The 26,206-nt window shown below is 47.2% G+C and overlaps 1 protein-coding gene across 1 annotated transcript; it reads left to right on the forward strand.

The window, feature by feature from the left end:
* Nucleotides 1-22,350: 22,350 nt before the first annotated feature.
* On the forward strand, nt 22,351-24,835 carry LOC136451690 (endo-1,4-beta-xylanase 1-like). Its single transcript, XM_066452376.1, has 4 exons — nt 22,351-22,499; nt 22,618-23,196; nt 23,418-24,349; nt 24,466-24,835. Exons 1-4 carry the CDS (start codon nt 22,485-22,487, stop codon nt 24,650-24,652), a joined length of 1,713 nt encoding a protein of 570 aa, XP_066308473.1. The 5' UTR covers nt 22,351-22,484; the 3' UTR covers nt 24,653-24,835.
* The last annotated feature ends 1,371 nt before the right edge of the window (nt 24,836-26,206 follow it).

The following is a 26,206-nucleotide window of genomic DNA, read 5'->3' on the forward strand; positions in this document are numbered from 1 at the left end:
CCGTTGCTCTTCTCCGACTCTTGAGCACCTTGATCGAGCCTTCATCAATCTTGCTTGGGATGCTGCTCTCCCTAGCTCCATGCTCTCTTCCTTGACTAGAACCACATCTGATCATGTCCCCTTTAAAATCAATATTTCCACTACCATTCCCAAATCTACTATTTTTCGGTTCGAAAACCATTGGATTCAGTCCACCGGTTATCGTCACATCATCTCTAATGCTTGGGGGCTTGGGGCACCCCTGTTCAGTGCAATGACCCCGCTGCCATCCTTGCGGCTAAGCTGAAAAATACCCGCGCTGCTTTTAGAACTTGGAAGAAAAATAAACCCCGCATCTCTCAGCAGGAATCAGATTGCAAGATTGTCATTAATCTTCACCAAGCTGAGCTTAGGCTGCGCTCTGTAATAGTTACCATCCTTGGAAGAGTGACTGAAGCTAAACTTGCTTTCTGGAAACAGCGCAGCAAGGTCCGTCAAGCAATTGAAGGTGGTGAGAATACCAGATACTTCCACGCTTGCGCCAACCAGCGTTTCAAAAACAACAAAATTCAAATCATTGAGCATGATGGCTGTGAGCTCTTTGACCAGAAAGCCTTTGTTCTTCATTCCTTTTACCATAGTCTTCTGTGGACTCCCCATAGCACTACTTAGGATTTCAACCTTCGTGACATTTATCCTGAACACCCCCTCCCACTTCCCGGCCTTGATGATCCCTTCTCCCGCTCTGAGATTGATTGCGCCTTTCGCCGTATGCATTCCAACTCTAGCCCTGGGCCGGACGGCTTTGGCCCATCTTTCTTCAAAAACTCCTGGGATGTTACCTCTTCTGATATTTTTGCCTTGTTCGATTCTTTCTTCAATAACAATGCTGAGATCGAGCGAATCAATCGGTCTTATCTAGTCTTGCTTCCTAAAAAAGATAATGCTTGCCGACCGGCTGACTTCAGACCAATTGCTCTGCAGAATACTACCTCAAAGGGCGTACCAGTGTAGAGAGCTCCTGCTCTCTGCGGGGTCTGGGAAAGAGTGTCAGTGGCAAGCCTTACCCTCGCCTGTGCAATGTGAGGAGACCGCGACTCAAACACGGGACCTTCCGATCACAGGCGGTAAGACGCTTGCACCAAGGCATTTCTAAAGTTCTCACTAACACGCTCCTGCCATTCATCCCTTCCCTGGTGGGCGGTGACCAATCTGGATTTGTCCTTGGTCGTTGCATCGCTGAGAGTTTTGCCTATGCCGCCGACTTGCTTCATTGTTGCTATAGCAGAAATAAACCTACAATTATTCTTAAGCTTGATTTCCATAAAGCTTTTGATACTCTCCAGTGGGACAGCCTGGTGCATATTCTTCACTACAGGGGATTCTCTGACAAATGGTGCTCCTGGATCCTCAACCTCCTAAATACTGGGAATACCTTTGTGCTCCTTAATGGCGTCCCTGGTCGTTGGATTAACTGCCGTAAAGGCTTGAGGCAAGGAGACCCCCTCTCCCCTTACCTTTTTATCATTGTTGCTGATGTCTTGCGTCGCTTGCTCCAGCACCCAACTTTTGCTACTGCTCTTAGGCACCCTCTCACTCCGAATGATCCCTGCCCTGTCCTTCAGTACGCGGACGATACTTTAATCTTCCTCCATTGCTCCCATGAAGCCGTTGTTGGTACGAAGCGCATTCTTATGCAGTTCGAGCAAGCTACGGGTCTCTTGATCAACTATCACAAGACTACCTTCCTCCCTGTTGGAGTCCCGGACTCGACCGCCCAAGATTTAGCTGCTGTTTTTTTATGTACGATCTCCTCCTTCCCTCAGACTTATCTGGGCCTCCCCCTTTTGCCCACCAAGCTGTCTGTCACTGACTGCACGCCGCTCATCTCCTCCTGTGATAGATACCTTTCGGGTTGGCGGGCTTCTCTGCTTAATCGGGCGGGGCGCTTCACCCTGACTACTTCGGTTCTCAGCTCCCTCCCCCTCCACTTTATGGCTGCTTTGGATGTCCCTAAGACTATCATCAAAGCTATTGATCGCCGTCGTCGTGCTTTCTTCTGGACGGGGGAAGATGTCTGTCATGGTTCCAAATGTCTCGTAGCCTGGGAAGACGTATGTGTCAGTAAAGACAGTGGAGGCCTCGGTATTAAGGATTTCGAACAGCAAAACCGGTGTCTGCTCATGAAATTTATTGATAAGCTCTTCTCTAATGATCTTGCTCCTTGCAAAACTGGATTCTTCGAGATGCTGCATCCTTTGACACCCCCACTAATGGATCTCAATCCTATTTGTGGAAAATTATTAGCGATGAACTTGATACTTACCGATCTATCACTTATGTGAATGTTCACAACGGTGCTTCTACCTCTTTCTGGTTCGACCACTAGTTGCCTGGTGGTCCTCTTAACATCACCCACGCTGCTCTCTTCTCCCACAGTTCCCGGCCTAATGTATCGGTTCAGCGTGTTTTCCAGTCTAGGTTTGATTTGTGCCTTCGCCCAAGGTTAACCAACGTTGCTAGTGTTCAGCTAGCAGCTCTGCTTTTTTGCCTGCAGGATGTTGTTCTCACCGAGGAGCCAGATGACCTTCGACTGAAGCTCACACGCAGACATTATACATCCAAAGATGCATATACTGTCCTCGATTCCAGTCAAGGCTCAACAGACCTTGTGGGGCAGCGAATCTGGAGAACACGGGTGCCAAATAAAATTAAGCGGTCCCTAAACTTAAACTGAGTATCGCTGTGTCATCCTAGTCCCTAAACTCGTAAATCGACAGTCTAGGTCTTTAAATTTGTTCATCTGTGTTATCTCGGTCCCTAAACTTGTTCGGCTATGTCATCCTGGTCCCTAAACTTGCAAATCACCCGTTAAGGTCCTCAAACTTGTTCAGTTGTATCATCCCGGTTCCTAAACTTGGTTTTGAGTCTCATCTGGGTCAAAACAGGGTGATCTAAAAACTTTATATCAAAAAATAATAAGTAAAGTGCACCAACGGTTCCTAAACTTGTACCGTTGTGTCATCCCGGTCCCTAAACTTGCAAATCGACCGTTTAGGTCCTCAAACTTGTTCATCTGTGGCATCTCGGTCCCTAAACTTGTTCGGTTGTGTCATCCCGGTCCCTAAACTTGCAAATCACTCGTTTAGATCCTCAAACTTGTTCAGTTGTGTCATCCCGGTCCCTAAACTTGGTTTTAAGTCTCATCTAGGTCAAAACAGGGTGATTTAAAAACTTTATATCAAAAAATAATTTATAACTTTTTCATATGAACTCGAATGAAGACAAACTTTATATCAAAATTGAAGCCCTCGACGCGATCTACGACTTTGTAGTTGAAAAGTTTTTGAATTAAAACTGTTTAGGGTCCCAAAATATTATTGTATGTTTATAGATTTTAAAATTTAAAATTTAAAATTAAATTTTAGGACACTAAATGACTTCAAACAAAAAAATTTCAACTACAAAGTTGTAGATCGTATTGAGAACTATAACTTTCATATAGACCATATCAATATCCAAGATTGTTTGATAATTTTAAATTTTAAATTTCAAAATCTATAAATATACAATAGTATTTTGGGACCCTAAACAATTTTAATTCAAAAAATTTTCAACTACAAAGTCGTAGATCGCGTTGAGGGCTACAATTTTGATATAAAGTTTGTCTTCATATGAAAAAGTTATGAATTATTTTTTATATAAAGTTTTTAGATCACCCTGTTTTGACCCAGATGAGACTCAAAACTAAGCGTGGGGACATGGATGACACAACTGAATAAGTTTAAGGACCTAAACGGGTGATTTGCAAGTTTAAGGACCGGGATGACACAGTCGAACAAGTTTAGGGACCGGGATGACACAAATGACAAGTTTTAAGACCTAAACGGTCGATTTGCGAGTCTAGGGACCGGGATAACACAACGGTACACGTTTATAGACCGGCGGTGCACTTTACTCTAAAATTTTTGCCTGGTTGTTTTTCAGGGACACATTAAGTACGCGCTGCAATCTATCCGCTAAGCATGTCCTGGAAGATGATATATGCCGTCGGTGCTCTCTCCATCCAGAGGACCGGGGACATCTTTTCTTCTCTTGCTCATCTAGCTTGGAGCTTTGGGACAAACTCAAGCTACGGAATGTGATGACCCTCACAGATTCAGACTTTTGGACTGCTACCATTCCCTTGCACCTGGACCGGAATTTATGGCCATTTGTGCTGCTCACCCTACTGTGGAGAATCTGGGACGCCAGGAATGGAGAAATCTTTCGAGATGAGCCTTTCTGTAGCCGGCGTGTAATCTCTAAAGTGTGTGATGATTTTGTAATTTGGGAAAAACGTCTTAAGTCTAGCCATGACGTAGCTTGTCTTAGGCAGTGGCGCTTGTATCTCATAGCTTGTAACACAACTGTTACCTCCGTTTCTTCGGAGGCTGCTTCTGAATGAAGTTTGGTGGGGAAGCTCCCCGCCCCGTTTTCGTTTAAAAAAAAAGGTCTGTCTAGAAATCTGGCGACGGATTTGTTTTGACAAAATCTGTCAGATTTTTGGCCAATCAAAAAAAAGACTGCTCACCAAAAGAAAATCTGTCGACAGTTTTGTTGGCTTTATATATGTTGAATTTTGGATTGACGGTTAACGGGTTTGGAAACCCGCTCGTTTTAGTTTTGAACATTGCAGTACAAAATTTATAATTTTATAGTTCAAAGTTTTGAACATAGCAGCTGCAGTACAGAGTTTGTAATGTCATAGTTGAAAGTTTATGAATTATAAGTGTAAAGTTTTGAACCTAGCAGCACAAAGTTTATAATGTTATAGTTCAAAGTTTTATACCTAGAAGTATAAAGTTTGTAATGTTATAGTTGAAAGTTTATAAATTGTGAGTGTAAAGTTTTGAATCTAGCAGTGCAACGTTTATAATGTGATAGTTCAAAGTTTTGAACTTAGCAGTACAAAGTTTATAATGCCATAGTTGAAAGTTTATAAATCCTAACCCTAAAGTTTTGAACCTTGCAGTGCAAAGTTCATAATGTGATAGCTCAAAGTTTTAAACCTATATAGTACAAAGTCAGTTTTTTCTCTGAGTTGTCATCTTTTCATTGGTCAAAATCTGATAGATTTTGACAGAACAAATCCGTCAGCTGATAGGTAGACAGTCTACCCAGAGGACAGCATGAATCTTCAAACAAAATAAACAGTCTAGAATCTGACATATATGAATCAACATTTTCTGTCGAAAGAAATATAGCAATTTTCTATTGAAAATTATCAATATTTATATCTCTAAATAGATTTATTATAAAAATATATTCTAGGATCCCTCAAATAATAGTTATTACACAATCATAAAATTAGTACTTTTTTGTATCTATTTGGTCAAACTTGTGATTCATTGATTTCTTCAAAAGTGGGAATGACAATTTTTAGAAGGCGAGAGTAATAGCATTACAAGTGGGGTTTACACTATGTTGTTGTGAAAGATATTAAGGTTGTCTTTGACAAGGCGGGCTTCTCCAAAACTCTTGACGTCAGGGAAAGCCACATTTTAGAGCTAGTTTGGTAGCAGTCGCTCCCACGGCTCCAATTCCCGCTTCCCTTAGCTACAGTTCTTCTCGCTCCTCACTAAAAAACACTATTTGGCAAAGGTTCTTCGTTAGCCTCGAGTACACAGAGAGGCATGGTGCTGGCAAAGAGGAGTGATGACAAGTGCAAGGAGAGGAGGCGCAAGCGAGCGACTCAACTTGAGTGGAGAGGAAGGGCAATCCTGGTGCGCCGCGAGCAGGCAGAGAGGATCGGACAACACGATGCGGGTGAAGAGGAGTGTTGTCGACGCCTTGTGAGCGGGTGACAAGGCGAGGACGAAGAGGTGGGGCTCGCTCACACAAACGAAGAGGAGGGGCGGCGAGGCGTGGGCGGAGAGGAGTGGTGGCATGGCCGAGAACGGCATAGAAAGGTAGGGAGCAGATTTTTTCCACTCCCCACTCACAGTACAAAAGTCCTAGAGCGGAGGAAGCGATTCCGGGGGCAGAGTACTGCAGCGGTGTTTGGCGCTCTGCAACTTCTTGTGTGGAGTGGAGCTAGGAAGCGCCGGTAAATAGGGCCTTAGTGGCTTCAATTTTTAATAAAATTGGCTTCCACTTCAATGTTTTTTGTTTGTTTCTGCTTCAGGAGCTGTTCTTGTATACATACATTTGATTGGGCTTTTGAAGTCAGTGGAAAAACTCAACAAAAAACCTGTCAAAAAGGACAAATTATTAAAAATAACTTTGAGCAATGAGACAAACTATTAAAGAAGTAATCTTTTTGCCATCTTTTTATTATATAGATAAGCTTAGAGCTAGTGCACTAGTTCAGTTAGACAACAAGTGTCAGCATGTACATGTTGCCGTACCACCGCAAGCTCACAACCATAGAGAACTTCTTGTGTGGAGTGGAGCTAGGAAGCGCCGGTAAATAGGGCCTTAGTGGCTTCAATTTTTAATAAAATTGGCTTCCACTTCAATGTTTTTTGTTTGTTTCTGCTTCAGGAGCTGTTCTTGTATACATACATTTGATTGGGCTTTTGAAGTCAGTGGAAAAACTCAACAAAAAACCTGTCAAAAAGGACAAATTATTAAAAATAACTTTGAGCAATGAGACAAACTATTAAAGAAGTAATCTTTTTGCCATCTTTTTATTATATAGATAAGCTTAGAGCTAGTGCACTAGTTCAGTTAGACAACAAGTGTCAGCATGTACATGTTGCCGTACCACCGCAAGCTCACAACCATAGAGAACAGTACCATACGGAATACTAAACAAGCAGCATGTCCGGTTGAGGTTCATCACTGAATGTTGAATATCGCAGTCTCAAATCTCAATGATCAGACCTGAAGCAGTCCCAGTAATTCCAACTGCAGAGCTCAAGTTGACCTGGGCGTACACCTAAGTCTTCGGCAGAGGGGAACGTGAACACAAGTTCGATCTGCAGCAAAGCATGGTGCCAACTCTGAACTTACGCATGTGTTTATATCTCTTTCACATTTCAACTTACGCATATGTCAATATAACATATCAATATATCACAATCCATGGGAAATAAACTTTATCTTATATAATCTGATCAATCAATAAGCTGAGTGATACAGATAATCTTCATGGATTATCCACCTCTTCAAACACTTAGCCAAACTCATTAGTTCTTTAATCTTGTTGTCACTTAATTCACCAAAGCCCACTTAGTGTCTAGATGTTTTTGCTACAGAAATGCTAAACATCAACTCCGCGCTCGCCGTCTTCTTCCTCGCCCACGGCCACCTTCTTCTTCCCCAGCTCCGGCGCGGTGGCTAGGGTTCCAGCGAGCCTCTCCCCCTATTTCTTCTCCAACTCCAGACAGTGGGGATGGTGGCCGAGCGGTTAAGGGGTCCTGGCGGTGGTGGAGGCGGCCAGGACAGGGAAGGGTGGGGGTGTCACGGCGTCGCCGGCGAGGATGGCCATGGCGGAGCTCCGGCAAGGGGGAGGGGAGGGGAGGGGAAGAAGGCGGCCACCGCAGGCGTGCTAGATTTCGCCGGAGCTCCAGCGCCGACGAACCCTAGCGCACCACGGCGGGGCGGTGTGCGGCGGTGGGGGCGAGGACGAGGATGAGGAGGAGGGCAGAGGCAAGGACGGCGGCCGGTGCTAGACAGCGAGGGAGGGTGCGGCAGACGAGGGGCGCGGGCAGCAGGAGGAAGAAGCTGCGTACGGGAAAAAAATCGAGTGTCCCTTGCGTCTGTAACACTCGAGTGGGTGCTTTTTGCAATGGTGTAGTAGGTAGAGGGCGGATGCCAATAGGTGAAGGGTGGAGACCGGCACCTTCACACAAATCACAATTCTTGCAAATCGCATGGAATGAGGTCGTTTCCCAAGTTGATTCGAGGAGAGCTAAGTGCCTGATTTCTCTATTAATGGACGACAAACCCACTATCATTTGTATCAGATGGTGAATGTCACGATTACTTGTTAACGGGCGATGCGGATCGACTGCCCGCCCTTTTTTTTGCTCAGAATTAGTATTACACAGATATAGAGATTGTGAAACAAAATTCAGCAGCAAACAACTAGACAACTGTGGCAGAACCGCCTAATCTAATGCCTCACAGGAGTGCTCGTCTTCCATTAGACACTAAGCACTCGAGGGAGAACACTAAATTACTTGGTTCCGTCGGGCACACCCCAGGGGAGAACCCGAAAATCCACATTTTTGCCATCAGGATCACAAATGAGAGAATAAAGCTTACATCATTCTTAACCATTTCTTACATCACTTTTAATTCAACATCAGAGTATAATATTTATCATTATAACAGCGGAATATAATCATATTATCAGAGTTATGAACAATTTAATTTAACAGCGAAATATAAACATGTGATCAGAATTACAGCGGAATGTAAATATCTATTCATGACATGATGAAACTTCGATATGTACAATATGACAACAGATTATAAAACTTTCATTTATAAAAATATTTAGTGAGAGTTATAAATAAAGAATATGATCATAGTGTAAAGGAAATTTTCGCTGAGCCCACCAGGAGGAATCCACACACAAGGGTCAGCTCTAGCGTCCACCTATCACTTGCAACAGGGGGGATAAAACCCTGAGTACTCAATTGTACTCAGCAAGATTTACCCGACAGGAGAAAAGAAAAGACTCCAAGAATATGCAAGGCTATCTGGCTTATGGGTTCATTGCATCTGCAGGAAGCATTACTAAATGTGCGTCCTTATATTCGGTTTTTATTAATAGCCGCATTGGTTCATAACTAACCATTCTATGTAAGCACATGTGCTACTTTCAAGCAGGTGGTAAGCAATCAGATTTCCTTTTTCTATCTTTCATCTTCGATTCTTACTACGATGCTAGGCATGAAACAAGTCGTACCGGATTGCCCGGCGATTCACGAATTAATGCCCCCAGCTGGGTACCCCGAAAACACATGCCCCGCTTGCACCCTAGGCACAAGCAGGACTAACCCATCACTCTCCTGTCCTGGGTGTCCAGGTCCCCGTCCAAACTTGGACTCCAAGCCCCCACATCCTGAGTCCCGGACTCCGTATGGTGCAAGGACCTCCACCATCCCCGCCTCTAATCAGTCAGTCTAGAAAGAGCCGGATCCGCGACAAGAGAGCAACAAGTCTTTCAAGCGCCCATACCCAAGTATGTGCTTGGGATAATAAGTCTGTGACTTGCCTCGATGGCTTATGCAACGATCGGTCCTTAATCGACCAGACAGGGAAAGCAGTGTAACCAAGCCATGCCCCGCATCTACGGCGACACAACCTCTTACACTCACCAATACCCAAATCATATCCCTGCCTGGTCACCATTTTCCTTTCCACCATTTATATTTTCCAAGTGATAATAGTCCAATAAGATATTTTCTATCTCTCGCGAGTGACAGCCATCACTCGACTTCTACCGGAGTCCTGTAGCATAGCAATCTACACGATCCTATCATACTAGTAAGACTCATAGGATAAAGATATATATATACAAGTGGGTTTCATTCAACTCCTTAAAACTTAATGCACAAATATAATTTAAACTACAGAAAAGTAGGGGTTATGCACCGAGGCTTGCTTGGGTAAGATATATTAAAAAGTTAGTATCTGCATCTTCAGATCATCCACCATCAGCTAAATAACAAGCCCATTGCATCATCTCCTGGAGAGAATACCATTACACCATCTTTGGATTTCCAACCATCCTTCAATTGATCCGTTGATCCATCATCGTACCTATATGATGTGCAATGCGATGTAATGCAAAGATGTCATTAATCAACTGCAATCGTGACTCGTAAAATACGATGTACGGCTCTCGAGTTAATGGGCTAGTTCTAACGATTACCGTACTTAGGCTACATATACATGTTGTCGGATAAGGCATTATTTCCCAGCAATAATTTTAGTTATATAAACCAAGGTGTTTCTTTATTTTATTCTATCGATTTAATCATTATTCGAAATAGAGCCTCATTATCTATCTAGCAGACTAATTATTCTGGAGCTACAAAAATTACAATGAGTACCTAATACTGCTAGGAACCTACTGTAGAAATTTTGGATCCAACACTATTACCAATTTATCATAGAAACTCCTACAAGTTTATGTCTTAACGATATTAAGTATCTCAATTTAATTATATAGCTTCCAAGAATATTATCAAACCATGTGAATAAAATATATATTAACAGATAGATCATGATTTTAGGAGACTAACAAAAATGGTTTTTTCATTTTTGGACATCTACATAATTTTATTTTAAGTTTATAAATTTTCCTTGTAAGCTAAATTAGAAACTGCTCTACAAATTAAAAAGGCCGGCGTCAACGAAACTGGCCCAGTAGCAAGGCAGCCCAGTCGGCACCAGCCCGGCCTAGGCGGACGGCGCGCGGTAGCCCAGAGCACAGCACACACCAGCGGCCCAGCGCAGGGGTGAGTGGCCTAGGCGCGCGCGGCACCAGGCCGGCCCAAGCGGGGGGGGGGGGGGGCGTGGCCGGCGGCCTAGCAGTCCCTAAGCGGGCGCGCGGCAGGCCAGTAACGCGAGTAGGCTGGCCCACAGGCGCGTAGCGTGGCACCAGGCCAGCCCAAGCAGCGCACAGGCGGCCCAACCAACCAGCCCACGCACGGCCTACCGAGAAAGGGCGCGCAACTATGCATAAAGAACCCTGAGCTTACCTGAAATTATCTAAGCCCTTATTTGTGAATCTACGAGTCTAGCGCTTTTTACAAAATAACCCCGATAAAGACTTCTATTCACGTTTCCTCACCTATCCCCTTCCTCGAGAGCAGAGCATGGCAGGGAAGACCATTCGCCGGTGGCAGTGGTGTCGCAGGGCAGCGCGCGGGGCAGCGATGGACCCGGCCGTGCACGTGGACGCCAGCGGCATGACCAGCGGTGGCCCACGGCACCCTAGCCACACACGCGCGCGGCAGCGGATTGATAGGCGGGGCTGCGCTCGCATTCGAGGCTCGCGGCCATGGCTGACGGAAGCGGGCACGGCCATGGCGTGCTGCGAGACAGCGGCGGGGAAGGGAGAGGCGGCATGGCGATGGGAGCAGCGTAGGTGCCAGCGGAGGCCGTCGAGAGCTGCTCGGTTCACCGAGGGGCGCACGCGGTGGTGATGGTAGGTCCCTAGGTGATGGGCTCGGGCGACAGCGGGCCGAGGGCGCTGGCAGCGTGGACCAGGGCGGAGCAGCACGGGGGCATGAGGAGCTTGGGCGCACATGGCTCGGGCGCACCGAAGGAACCGCAGGTTCGCGCAGGGTGCGCGGGGAAAGACTGGCGTGGAGGTGGAGCGGCGCAAGAGCAGCCGGTACTGCACACGGGAAGTGGAGAGCAGGGAGAGGAAGAGCAGCGCGAGGCGGAGCAGCGTTGCAGCACGAGCATGGCGTGCGCCGATGACTGGCCATGGCGGCGCTACGGAGGAGCGAGGCGAGGCAGAAACGGCACTGGAGGAGGAGCGCCGTGGGGCCGCCGGTCCGGTGAGAAGTGGTGTGCGGCCATGACCGAGCACGGGCGCGCTGTGGGACTGCAGAAGGGGCAACGTCGGGGAGAAGCCATGGTGCCGAGTGGGGAAAGGAGATGCAGCGTGGCGACATGGTGGTGCGGCGTGCCGGCAAGGGCGTGGACGCCGGATGCGGCACGACAGCGAGGACTTGGGCGCGCGCAGGTGGAGGCAAGGCGCTGCTGGCGTAGGCAGCAGGGACGCGCCATGGCAGGGCGCTCACGTGAGGTAGTAGCAGCGAGAGGAGTGGCGTGCCAGACCCGGCCGAGAGAAGGAGTGGGAGCAGAGGAGAGACTGCTTCTGTGAACTGTCAGTGGAGAGTGGGGTGGGCAAGTCGAGCAGTGGCCTGGCGTCCTCAAGAAGTAGAAAGAGCAGAGGGTTGGAGGTAGTAGCGTGTGCGACCTGTCACAACATGGCCAAAACGACGTCTGCGTGCCCACAGAACGTGAAGGGACACGGCACGGCAGGGACAAAACCACGTACAATGATGGCAGCAGCGAGGACAAGAGTGGGCCAACGAGGAAGCAACGTGAGAGAGTAAAAAGATAGACAGAGACAGGTCACATCAGGCAAGCAGAGGCAGCGCCTGTCGGAGGCAGTCCACGGCAACAGAGACAACATAGGGCAGAGAGAGAGAGAGAGAGAGAGTGAGGTGGAGAAAAAACAAGACGATGACATTTACACGGCTCATCCATCTCTGGTCGTGAACAGTGTCGAGCAGAGCAGGCAACAGCACATTCAATCATCAACGGGGCTCGTTACTGGCACTTTGCTTTTCATACTTAATCTAACAGAACAAACCGTTCGCCATTTATTTGCCAGGATTATCGTTCGACATTCCAAAATATTTTTATGCACTGAAATTTAACCTGGACGTTTATTTGAGTCCGCGAAACTACGTCACACAGGATCCGATTATCGCCTCAAGTACGTTTTAAATTAAAACCCGAGAAAAACTCGATTCGAATTTTTTTTCTTAGGCCTAAATCGCGGTGCTAAACGAGATCATAACACCGGGGGTGTTACAACAACAGCCCATGTGGGGCAGAAGGATAAAACTCAGCCCCATCACAAGGAAAGGTCAGCCCATGTTCGTTTCTGCTCTTTCTTTCTTCTTCTTCAAACTCGACTCTCCTGCGTTCGGGCGTGACAGTAACACACGCACGTACACTTCAAATTAGGCTGCACTAGAAAACTCGGGGCGGCTTTGCCGTGCCCTCCTGGAGTTAACCAGTGTAGCATTTTTTTTGCAAAAAAAAGGTTTAGCACTTGAGCTACGAGATTAGATATATGATGATGATGATTTTGAAGTTGAACTAAGTTGTTGTTACCGGAGAAGAATACAACATCTTGCATTAGAACATTACCGAGAAGACCTGATCATCAAATTAGTGATTCAATTCAGATTTCTTAGTATGGATTCATATGCATTGCTCTCACTAAATCGTGCAACTCCACAGCTGTATGTCGACTCTACAATAGTTATGTTGTCCTTGATTTGTCAGCATAGCCCAACATGGGAATGGTATTTTATATAGTGCCAAAAAGTGAAAAGGTCCTGCCTACTAAGCTGAAAGAACACTATGTCCAAGGGAAAAATTGCATGGCATTTCTCTATGAAATGTAACATCCTTGCTGTAGGGTCGAGATGGCGATTAGAGGGGGGTGAATAGTCATTTCTAAAACTTAATCACGTCGGTTAACTGAAACAAGTGCGGAATTAAAACTATCGGTCTAGCCAAGACTACACCCCTCTATCTATGTTCTCTAACACCTCGCTAAGATCCTAATTAAGCAACAAAGGTGCCGGGCTAGCTAGAGCTCACCTAACCAATTCTAGGAGCAAGATCACACAAACCTATGCCACTAGTACTTCAAGCAATGAGGGAGCTCCTACACATGCTAATAAGCAAAAGCACAAGGCCAACTAAGCTCACTAGCAATGCTCAATAACAAGGCAACCAATGCCAAATTAGAGAGCGCAAATACGTAGCTACACAAACTAAGCAATGTGACTAACAAGGTTACACAAACCAAATTAGCCACGCAAGGGAGCTACTTCTATGCTACACAAGCAAGAAGGTAACTAGTGAGCTACACAAGCTAACTAATTACAAGAGCAACTACACAAGCACAATATATATAAAAGTAATCACAAGCTTGTGTAAAGGGATTGCAAACCAACGGGAATAACAAGGTAGACACGGTGATTTTCTTCCGAGGTTCACGTGCTTGCCAACACGCTACGTCCCCGTTGTGTCAACCGCTCACTTAGTGGTTCGGCGGCTAATTGTCATCACCCGCTAAGCCCGCACGTCGGGCACCGCAAGAACCTACCCTAAAAGTGAGGGTAGCTCAATGACACGCTCAACTAGAGTTGCTCTTCGCGGCTCCCGCGGGGCGAGCACAATGCCCCTCACAAAGCTCTTCTCTGGAGCACCGCACAAGTTTCTTGCGGGCTTCGACAGAGACCACCACCAAGCCGTCTAGGAGGTGGCAACCTCCAAGAGTAACAAGCACCACCGGCTTACAACTCGATCACCTAGTGCCACTCGATGCAACCTCACGATGCAATCACACTAGAATCACTTTCTCACACAATTGGATGATCACTATCAAGCATATGTGAGATGGAGGGTTCCTAAGCACTCACAAGCATGGACACAAAGTCCCCCTGAGGTGCTCTCACTCAGCCAACGTCCGATCTTTTCCAGTAAGCATCCTGTCATGACCAGACGCTTCCAGTCGGTCATGATCGGACGCAGCATCAGCGTTCGCTCCTTCTCCAACTTCTCCGCGTCGCCTAAGTCACCATATGTCAGCCTGACTGGAAGCACCGTGCCAGCGTCCGGTCACTTTCAGCGCCAGCATCCGATTGAAGACTAACGCTGCGCGTTCTCTGCTGCCACTGACCGGACGCAGGACTCCAGCGTCCGGTCACCACATGACCAGCGTCCAGTCCACTATGTGAGACCCTGTCTTTTCTGTATAGGGCACCGGTGGCACGGGCGGACACTTGCACTCCCAAATATCTGTAGGCAAAGTTTCATTTCAAGAGCCTGCATGGAAACAAAGAATACATGATGATGTCTGAGAATGGGAGTGCTGTAGAGATACAATGAAGAAACATTTAATTTAGCATATCCAACTTTTGGAATAGGTGAGCTCTACATAAGGAAATAAATTTCTTCTAATAGAATAGAACTTGACTGAACACTCATATTCATAAATGGGTGGATTACTAAAGATGATTTACATTTTATAGTTCAGAACAGGTATGTAGCTGACGTTGTTCTTAGCGTCATAGGTAAATGTGATCGATAATATGCTTTCTTAATCTGTTCAGATCTTCTTGAGATGTGCATGTGAATTAATCATCTGCGGTGCACATATAACACAAATAACCAGATTTTGTTGTAAGATCAGTGGTTACATAATATAATTATGCTAAATAATAATAATGCTTGCAGGTGAGCTGGTAGCCTGGTAAAGGTTGGATCTTGTAAAAAATTTAGACCGGCTATAGCACATGGATGTAATTTTCAAAAAAAATCTGATAGCCTTACATTTTCAGAATCATAAAAGCAGTATATGAAGCTAGATTGAATTAATTACCATCTACATCATAAGCACCATAGAAGACATAATCATCAGACACCATATCAGAAAATTTTGAGCCCGGGAAAATTGCCAGTGAGTAAAAGAAATGAGAGTTGATGCCTTTAGCTATTTCATTGAACACCTGGTATGCATACAATACGTGCTTCAGTTCCCATGCACATGATTGAGTCCTCCTCCCTCGCAGCTCCACATTTTGCAAGCGCCCAACTTCCAATGGACGGGCAAGACATGATCGTGTGGGGGCAAAGAGAGGCTTGGCCAGCTGGTTGTGTAGAATTTAGTGTTTGTGCAGCGGATAGCAAGACAATCAATATATCAGGAAGTCTGGCTATTGATATTGTGTGAGACTAATTCAATAGCATAGTTCACGCCTACTAGAGGCAACTGAATTTTAGGTCTCTCGAATTTGCTCTTTTGAGGCAATATAATGTTTTGTTCATTAACAGAGAAGAGGGGGTGGTTCAGATAATGTTTACCCCTATCTAGCACATGAATTTTGTAAAGTTGTTTGACCTCTAAAACTGAAGCCATCAAAGTATAGTAATTGATAGCTAGCAAGAACATATGTAGGGGATAAGTGCAGTTACGTAAATGGGCCCTGTTCAATTTCCTTGCCCAATGTATTTTCAGTAAACAAACATGGTTAGGTTTTACTATTCAACAGTGAGGGGAGACTATTAAAAGACCTAAGGAGCACAGGAAGGAACTATTAGTGAAAAACGCTTTTACACCCACTTTAAGACATTTTCTTTACTATCTTCAAATACTTCAAGATAAGACCTGTCCACTTTTTGAATAATCCTCTTATCCTACCTAGGAATTCTCTAAAGATGTGTCACCATTTCTCCACTACAGATTTTCCATTCACTGCAAAGTAGTATATAATCTATAACTGAAACTACTTAATGTGTAAAATATTTTATGAAGGTAATATTAAATTTTGTGCCGACAGAAGATATGGAGCATCATAGGTTGACAGAGATTTCTGCAATGATATGTAATGCAGGCATAGCCCTTCTCACAAGCTTGCTGTAAAAAAAGGTCAAGAAAGAAAGATGCACATAGAACCTCTATGGGTACCATTGGACATGGTTACAAATCCGCTAATTACTACAAATGAGATAAGATGTAGTTTTGTAAAAACTAATGACGTTGTAGTTTCTCCAGGAAGTATGCAGATCTTGTAGTCAGTTTAGAGCTTTCACACAGAGACTTGAAATATGATGATTTTAAGGGGGAAAAACCATTGTTCCGGTCTTCCAAACATAAATCGGTCATCCTCATAAACTACTGACTGAGTCTAGTGTCATCTAAGCCACATATCACACTTGCATCATTTCATTTCAGCACATACTAACAAGAGAACGACAATTTCACCTGTTGTGTGAGGTTATGAATCTCGTTGGGTTGGATAAGATCTGTAAACTCGAATTTCAGCAGCACATGAGAAAATTAATAGTACGGCATCCCTAATACTTTTTGTACTTCAATATGTTTTCTAGTGCGGTTTTCTTTGATCTAACACTCAGTTAAACAGAGAAACTTGTAAAGCTTCAAAGGGTTGTTATATTAATAATAATAGTTTAAGATAGTCTGTTAAGTGGAATTAGCAAGCTATCAGTAGATTAAACATTTGAACAATGTTACTGATCTTTTGGTGGGAAAAATATTTGAGACTCAACCTGAATAACATTTTTACTCCTTCACCAGCATCTCCTTTAGTTAAAACACAGAAGGCGTAGGGAAGACGGGGATGGGGTTTGGTACTGTGCTGCTACTGACGCCGCCAGTGCTTCAAGGCGATCTTCTTTGCATCTTTGATTTGGTTGAGTTTGAGAAGCTGCTTGTGTGTTCATGCTAGCTGCAAGGCCTACGTTGAAATTAGATTGGGAAAAAAATCTACATAGAAAATTTCAAATTGAGGACACAAGCAAGACATGGCCAAGGATAAAGTTGCCACCTTGTTCTAGGCCTCTCGGGTCGAGGACGTCTGGGCCTGGTGCTGGTTTGGTGAGCGGCATGCCTCGGAGTCATTTTGTCAAATAGCTGCTGGGCGTTGTGGATGTTGTCGGCTGCTCCGGCTGCCAGAGCACTGGCCCATCCGCTATGCACGGTGGTAGGTCACACAGGGGCGCGGGGAGCTACAGAGCGTCAGCGCGGAGGAGGTCCCAGAGGAGGGCCATGGCAAAGGCAGGCGTGAGCTACGAGGCGTACAAAGTGAAGAAGCCGGCGGGTGACGTGGCTGGTTGGCGCATGCTGCGAGGAGAGGCGGCGCTGCTGTAGGGGAGGAGCATCTCGAGAGGGGCTGCAGCGCTCGAGCCCCACGCCCTCGCCGGGGTGGCCGCAGCCGCCGTGCCAACGCCCGCCGCCCGCTCCAGGGTGGCCGTAGCCGCCGCGCCCGCAAACCGCTTGCGCCTTGGTTGCCAGGGCCGCTGGGGATCCACCCGCGCCGGGAACGCCACGCCCGCATCCCGCTCGTGCCGTTAGGAGCAGGGAGGTGCCAGGGTGACGGAGGGCAGCCTGAGGACTAGAGGAGAGAAATGCGCCGTGGAGAGGGCTCGCGAGCGGGTGTTGCATTTCTTAGGGTCACTGCTAACAACAGACTTAATCTAGTCCCCAACAACTTGACATTTCTTAGCGTCACTGCTAAGAATAGAGTTAGAATCTAGTCCCCGGTAACGGCGCCAAAAATACTTATTGGTATTTATTAACTTATCACTTGTTTTAAGTAGCCACCTATTGCTTATCTACATCTTCTAACATTACTTTATTAGGTTGTCGTCCCTAGTAATGATGCCAGAGATGTTTGTTGGTATTACCTATCATTGCTACAAGAATTATACTAAGAAGTTCTTTATTAATTTATATGACTAAAAAGAATAGATATGAATTTATATATATGAAAGGAATCTGCAAGCGCACAGATAATTATATCATTGTAGCACTTCATCCGGGAGTATTCCAGGTATCGTTATTTATATTTTTATCACAGAAAAGGTCTGTCACAGATATGTATTAATAACTTATACTATTGATGGAGAAGTAAACCATAACCAATGTTCTACTCATAACAGTGGTAAGTCATAGGATAAGATATATGATAAGTATTGACTAATAATAATGATAAATCACTTAGAGTACTCCTTTCTATGGCATTAGCATGGTCAGGTAGAATATTAGAGGAATAATTTCTGAGTTATTCTTAATTACAAGTCAAAACATATATTGATTAGTGTAATTATGCCTATTAGTCATTGCTAAGATCATCTTCATATCTACACATAAGGGATATTACTAAGTAAGATTAAGAACGGAGCTTGTTCTTCATTCGTAACCGGACCCTACATGCGTCTATATTCGGGAAGTGGACTACAAAGAACTCAATGGGAGTGTCATATCCGCGATCTACCACATGACCCAGAATATAGGGTGTATCCGCAGGTAAATACTCCCTCCGTCCCAATTTAACTGTCGTTTTCGGTGTTCGTGCCACGACTTTGACTCAATTTGTACAAAATGTGTGCAACATTTGTGTCTCCAAATAAATTTATTAAAAAAACTAGATTCGAAGATCTTTCCAATGATGCTAATTATGTATCATAAATAATAATATTTTTTAATATATATTTTGTTAAAGTTGTTTCTCGAGAAACGAGAACGACAGATATTCTAGGACGGAGTAACGTATAAGCAATACGCTTACATAATATCGACTATTCACCCATGGTACCTTAGAGTGAGCGCTATACGAACTTATGCATGAACATGGTGATAATCTAACTATACTAAGCATATAATTAAAGTAGACGATTAACATTATAACAAAGAACATGAATAAGATGAATATTAATATTGTCATAACAATTGTAATTAGCATATAAAAATAATGGAGGTACAAAGATTATATCAAATCACGCTCTTGACAAGATCGGGAATCCAATCGAAGCCTGTTTGCCTCCCTCTAGAGCTAGCCTAACTAGCTATGCCCTAAAATATGGTGGAGCTCTGAGGATGATTAGGGTTTCTGTCTTTTCAAATAACTTGATGACCGGGGTTATGCCTAAAGAGTGGCAGGGGCTGATATATATAGGCTAGAGCGTCCAACGTGAGCCCTTGGATCAAACCGACTTAAAGGATGGCGTAGATGCAACCTAGGAGGTAGTGGAGAACGGACATTCGAAGAAGGGGCTGACATGTGGGCCCAGGGGGGCGGGCGGCGTGCAGGTGGGGCCGGCCGGCCTCACCTGGCAGCCTCTGCCTCTCTACCTCGGCGCGGAGTCCTCTCGAGTCTTCTAGAGTTTTCTAGTGTCCGTTTCGCTGTGGATAAGCGCGATTAAATCTGACATATAGGTCCACCTTGATGGTTTTCTGAATAAACTCTGCAGAAAATATAGATTCACCAAAACTCATAGAATTTATTAGTTTAAACCCCTAAACCTTCGTTCGTGATTATATTTATGCCCTTATGCATGTTATATTGACGGTTTATAATGATTGTTAACAACCGTCAATAGTGGGTTCACGAGGATTCACGACTGTCTGGATTGACGGTTTAACAGGTGAGAGACCCGCTACGTCCCGATCAGATGGTCCATATCACGGGTTTGCCGGATCCTACGGTTATTGGGCTAACGTGTTACGTGGGTGAATTTGAAAGGAAGAGATGCGTTTGTTAGCCAACGTGCACTTGTTTCGTTCCCATTGCCAGCCCGGCCTGCAGGCCCGTCCCAGAAAACATGATGTCATACAATATTAATACAGCCCAGACCGTCTATAATCCCGAAAAAAAAATCCTATGTGCGCATGATGTAGATGAGCCGATTCAACACTCTTGGAAGCAGTGGCGGATCCAGGGGGGGGGGGGGGGGGGGGGGAGCTAGGGGGGCAGCAGCCCCTGTGAGAGTGATTTTCCTTTATAATTACTGTAGCAAAAACGTGATTTCACCGTTAATCTTCGACATTTGTTCTAAATCTCTATTGATTAGCCCCCCGAGGTGCTCATCTTGGCTCCGCTAATGCTTGGAAGCATGACTGTTGAAACTGTTGAAATACTATACCCAACATATTGGACTAGTACACATTTACAATGTCCAGATCCAGATTATTTTAGAAGACTAATTGAATGTTACTATTTGATCTCATTTTGTTTCACAATTTAATCAACATGATGGTTCAACTATATTTGCCAAAAAAAATATTCAGTTTGTAGAAAATGTTTTCAAGTTTGCATCTCAAAGCGATTTCCAGCCCCATCCTACAGTACCCACTCAGCGCTAGCAGTCAGTTTCCCGCCGGGATCCCGCCCTTTTCCCGGGGCCACGAGTCCATGGGTCATCCTCCCCGTGGCAGATTGCCGTAGCATTTGGAAGCCCAAGTGATAGAGTTTTGGAGCCCAATTCCCTCTACTTTCCATGGGGGAGAAATCCAGGACCCAATAGGCCGAGAACGGCGAGAAGCGCTCTCCTTGCTCACCGCCGCCTCTGTTTCTCTTCCTCAGCTCGCATCTCCCGTCGACGCCTCTGTTTCTCTTCTTCGGGTCGTCCGGTCCTGCGTCGCCTCTGCCTCCTTGCTCGTGATGACTTCCTCCACCACCTCCCTCGTGATCTACCCCTGGTTCCCAAAGAGCGACAGGGAGAACAGCACTTCGTGGATTGCCTCCACGGGGAAACGAAGTGCCCTCAAAATCCCTCTCAGGCCTACCACCAAGACTTGTTCCACCTCCATTTTCTTGATCACATCATTCAACGTTTTCAATTTGTCACATCAAAGAAGAAGCATACCAATATACTCTACATGTCTCCCCCCCCCCCCCCCCTAAGAGTACTGTAGATGCGTTTGTTTTCCAAATAATGTTCAGTTAGTAATGGCCCATACACGGCAAAATTCATATGCGTAGCTTCAGGGAGCCGTTTCGTCGCCTTTTCCCCTTGTGAGTGCACCACGTTCCACACTGAAACAAACGTGACGTCGTGGCCGATCTCAATCCCAGCTCTGGCATACGGACAGAGCACACACACTGCATGCACGCTGGAACCAGGCATGAGCTGATCGAGTTCCACTTTGCTTGCTTGGGCCGTGAAGCATGAGCTGATCGAGTTCCATGCATGCGTAGCTAGCGCGGCATTGCGTACTGAAAGTGACATCGCCGACCGGGATCGATCGAGGTGAAGCTGCTGCTGCTGCTGCCAAGATTCGAGAGCGATCTGCTGATCTGCTGGTGCTGATCCTGTGGTTCTCCTGGATCACATATAGGAGTAGGTTTTAAACAACACGATATATGTAACCGACCTCGCTGCTGCTTTTAGCCGATGCTTGTGCCTTGAAGCTTTGTCGTGCATTTTCGTCCACATCGTCGTGCAGCTGCAGTGGGGCGGCTGCAAATTGGACACGTACGTCGCATTCTGATGATCCATCGTCCTCGCCGCTAGCAAGTCCAACGTTGGTTGCTCAACGTACGGCTTCTGCATGCTACATTGTTTCTTGTATGGTTTGTACGCTGAACCTGACTGCCTGACAGTTACTAATTCATCGACAGGTTACTCTAGCACGACGAGTGCTGACGAACCTGAAGATCAATGCATCGCCGAAACCATCAGAAACTTCACCCTTGGGTGTGCCTTTTTTCAATTATGAGTATAAAAAATGATTGGTATTTTAGTCTTTGCTGACAGAATGTAGTACATAATATGTGGAGTGGGCGGTTTAAGATTGAGAACAGAAAAGGCATTGAGTGTGCTTCTTAGCTTGGCGATTCCAAGTCATGCTACAGTACTAGATATACCACTAACAGCGACTAAACAAGCTTATAGCCCAACCAATTGCTTTTATTTGTCTCTTCCCAAAGCCAAGAAAAGCACGGACCCTTGGGAGTGTTGGAATGGTGCTTACTCCACTCGGACAAAAAAAAATATATATTAATGCTTACTACAACGAGCAGCGGCCATTCAGAACAGAAGGGCCGCGCGCGTACGCACTCCGCCGCCGTCTGCGCCCGCCGCTGACATGCTGGCCACGCCGCCGCCCGGGATCTAGCTTGCGCATTCTTTACTGTCACTCAAAAGCAGAAGCACAGACCAACAGAGAGAAGAGAAAAGACATTCCCGTCTGTGGTGGTTGCTTCGAGTTCGCACGACGTTATGGCGCGGCGTTCGTTCGGTGCGCCTTGCAACAATTTTCGTGGTGATTTTGACCAACGACCAATCGCCTCTTTACATAAGGTGTCCCGCCGCGATCCCTCTCCCCCACCACACCGCAAGGCAATCGACAGCCAGCAAGTTTTCCAGCCACACCAAACTCTCAGCGATCACCTGCTCCGCCTTGGTCTCATCGTCCACCGGCCGGGATACGAACAATGGCCTGCACCCAGGTACGTACAATGCTCGTCGGTAGCAGTAAGTACATGTCGGTAGTAGGTTCTATGTACCAATGCAACTGCATGCCTCACTCATCACATTTGTATTGCGCACGACTTCGCTGTCCATCAGGGGGTGGTGTTCGACCTGAACCTGATCGAGAACAGCGCGCTGGAGGACGGCCTGTCGGGCTGGGCGCCGGTGGGGACGTGCACGACGCTGTCCGTGGGCGAGGAGGAGCCGGCCAAGGTCCTGTCGGAGACGATCAACGACGTGGCGGACGGATACAGGCCGAGCGGGCGGTACATCCTGGCGTCGGGCCGCGCCGACGAGGCGGACGGCGTGCGCCGGGCGATCACGGCCGCCGCGCTCATCAAGCCCCGGGTCACGTACCGCGTCGCCGGGTGGATCGGCCTTGGCGGGGATGGCGCCGCCGCCGGCGCTGCTGAGGGGGCCACCGGCCACGCGGTGCGCGTCAACATCCGCCTGGACGAGGACGACGGGTGCGTCGTCGAGGGAGGTGCTATCTGTGCTGTGGTCGGCAAGTGGACGGAGATCAAGGGCGCGTTCCGGCTCAAGAAGAGCCCCTGCGCTGCTGAGGTGTACGTTCAGGGCGCGCCCGCCGGTGTCGACGTCAAGGTCATGGATCTCCAGGTCATCGCCACTGACCGCAAGGCACGGTTCAAGAAACTCAGGAAGAAGACTGACAAGGTGAGTAAGTGAGCGAGTGAGCACTGTTCATAGGATCGAACTTTTTACGCCTAGTAGGTGAGATGGATAGGCACGGCTTGCTCGCCGCGAGAACGACACTCGCTCGATCGATCGCTTGCTCTCCGAACAAGATTTTCATTCGCACTAGTCTGCTCAGAAGTCCGTGCACGCACTGAATGCTGATGTGCTCCACATTGATCGAGATGGATTGGATTGGACAGGTGCGCAAGCGGGACGTGGTCCTCAACTTCGGCAGCGCGGCGTCGGCGTCGGGCATCTCCGGCGCGTCCATCCGCGTGATGCAGATGGACAGCAGCTTCCCGTTCGGCACCTGCATCAACACCAACGTGATCCAGAACCCGGCCTTCGTCGACTTCTTCACCAAGCACTTCGACTGGGCGGTGTTCGAGAACGAGCTCAAGTGGTACCACACGGAGGCGCAGCAGGGGCAGCTCAACTACGCCGACTCCGACGCGCTGCTCGACTTCTGCGACCGCTACGGCAAGCCCGTGCGCGGGCACTGCATCTTCTGGGCCGTCAAGAACACGGTGCAGCAGTGGGTCAAGAGCCTCGACAACAACGGGCTCACGGCGGCGGTGCAGGGGCGCCTGGCGAGCCTGCTCACCCGCTACGCCGGCAGGTTCCCGCACTACGACGTCAACAACGAGATGCTGCACGGCAGCTATTACCAGGACCGCCTGGGCGACGACATCAACGCCTTCATGTTCCGCGAGACGGCGCGGCTGGACCCGGGCGCCACGCTCTTCGTCAACGACTACAACGTCGAGGGCGGCAACGACCCCAACGCGACGCCCGAGAAGTACATCGCGCAGATCACCGCGCTGCAGCAGAAGGGCGCGGCCGTGGGCGGCATCGGCCTGCAGGGGCACGTCACCAACCCGGTCGGGGAGGTCATCTGCGACGCGCTCGACAAGCTCGCCACCACCGACCTGCCCGTCTGGCTCTCCGAGCTGGATGTGAGCGAGTCCGACGTCGACCTTCGCGCCGACGACCTCGAGGTGGTGCTCCGCGAGGCGTACGCGCACCCGGCCGTCGAGGGCGTCATGTTCTGGGGCTTCATGCAGGGCCACATGTGGCGCCAGGACGCCTGCCTCATCAACGCCGACGGCACCGTCAACGACGCCGGCGAGAGGTCAGTAGTCCGTAAACTAAACGCCGCTGAACTTTAGGATCGATCGATCTCAGCCCCGAGAATATAATGCCTCTCGATTCGCTTACCGACCACCGTCTGCTCCGAATTACCTGCAGATTCGTCGATCTCCGGAGGGAGTGGACATCGCACGCGCGCGGGCATATCGACAGCGCTGGCCATTTCAAGTTCAGGGGGTACCACGGCACATACATCGTGCAGCTCGCGACGGCGACAGGGAAGGTGCACAAGACGTTCTCCGTCGAGAAAGGGGACACCCCTCTCGTGCTGGACATGAACCTTTGACGATCACTTCTACCATTCCCTAGTTATTATACGGAGTGCACAAGAAATGGAACCCAAACATAAAGCACTGCAATTTGACATATCTATCTATGATTGGTATTGTAAGAGAAACTTAAGGTATTGTACTCCTTAAGAATTATTGGTGATGGTGAATAAAGTGAACGAGCTACTCGTTTTGTAGTAAACCGCATTGATGTTCTCTATCACTGATCTTACATAGATGATTCGATCCTTTTTTCTTATGGGATACGTAGACTGACTGTTTTTTCCTCATAGCATTAATCAGTTCCAACCTACTAAACTGTGTCTCGTTTCATGCATGGATACGTTCTTTCTAGCCATATTTGATTGAAAGTTTGATAACTACATGTTTCAGTAAATAATTCCTCTTGTGTCATTCTTGTAAGGGATCGTCATATGCCTAAAAGGGTTGAATTTGTAGGGAACTTAAAACCTTAAACTAATTTGGCCTCTAAATCCTACTTATCAAAATCTATGCAACGAATCTATTTAAATATGCAACTAGATTTTGCTGAGTATTGCTATCTAAAAAAAAGGACAGACCCAGTGCCGGAGGCTCCCACATGAGTAGGGTATAGGGAAGGGAAAAACCGAGATAAGTCTTCCCCCGCAAAATCTACGGAGAGGCTGCTTCGAACCCGCGACCTGGTGACTCAGTGGGATAGCTCTCACCACTGCAACAGGCCTGCCCTTGTATCTGTACCGTAAAAAAATTATGCAGCCTATGTTCCAATCTTATCACTAACTTAGCAAGCTAGACTAGGAATATAAAACAAACCCTGTTGACAACTCCCAGTTTTTACCGAGGGATCGAGAAGCTCACGTTTACCCCTAATACTCGTGGAGCCCCTCGCAAAGATGGCCTCACGAGGCCCAAGCTCCCAGCCAGGTAACTCCGTGGAGCCCGTGGGTCTTCCACACGTGCAAGTGGGTCTCTGCTAGGCCCTGGACCACTCCCTGTCATCTTCCCTATCTTGTTTTCGGCCTAAACGCCACGATTCACACGTTTCCTTTCGTGCATGCTCAACAACCACACCACAAACATGGTTGGTGTGATATAAGCCCCTAGTGTATAAGCATGGTGCGCACAGGCACCAGGTAGCAAGAGATATGCAAAGCTCACTAAACATTAGGCCTAAACGTAGAGCAAGCGCATTAAGGTTGATCTAAGTAGCCTAAGCACTTCGTAGAGCACTTCGCTAATCACCTAGTTTCCTCTTAAGCACATATGATGGCTTTATCACTTGGAAGAGTGTATCAACACTCCTACAGCTTCAACAAACTCCAACCTCACCAAATGAACCTCGAGGTGGCTCACCGAGCTGGATGTGAGCGAGTCCGACGTCGACCTCTTCGCGCCGAGGACCTCGAGGTGGTGCTCCGGGAGGCGTACGCGCACCCGGCCGTCGAGGGCGTCATGTTCTGGGGCTTCATGCAGGGCCACATGTGGCGCCAGGATGCCTGCCTCATCAACGCCGACGGCACCGTCAACGACGCCGGCCAGAGGTCAGTAGTCCGTAAACTAAACGCCGC

This window comes from Miscanthus floridulus, chromosome 5, assembly GCF_019320115.1.
Source record: "Miscanthus floridulus cultivar M001 chromosome 5, ASM1932011v1, whole genome shotgun sequence".
NCBI classification, from domain to species: domain Eukaryota; kingdom Viridiplantae; phylum Streptophyta; class Magnoliopsida; order Poales; family Poaceae; genus Miscanthus; species Miscanthus floridulus.

Bases quoted from the DNA above. Each gene is read 5' to 3' on its own strand.
- LOC136451690 (XM_066452376.1), top strand. The intron at 23,197-23,417 runs GTGAGTAAGTGA...TGGATTGGACAG, and splicing joins TCAGGAAGAAGACTGACAAG to GTGCGCAAGCGGGACGTGGT. The intron at 24,350-24,465 runs GTCAGTAGTCCG...AATTACCTGCAG, and splicing joins GTCAACGACGCCGGCGAGAG to ATTCGTCGATCTCCGGAGGG.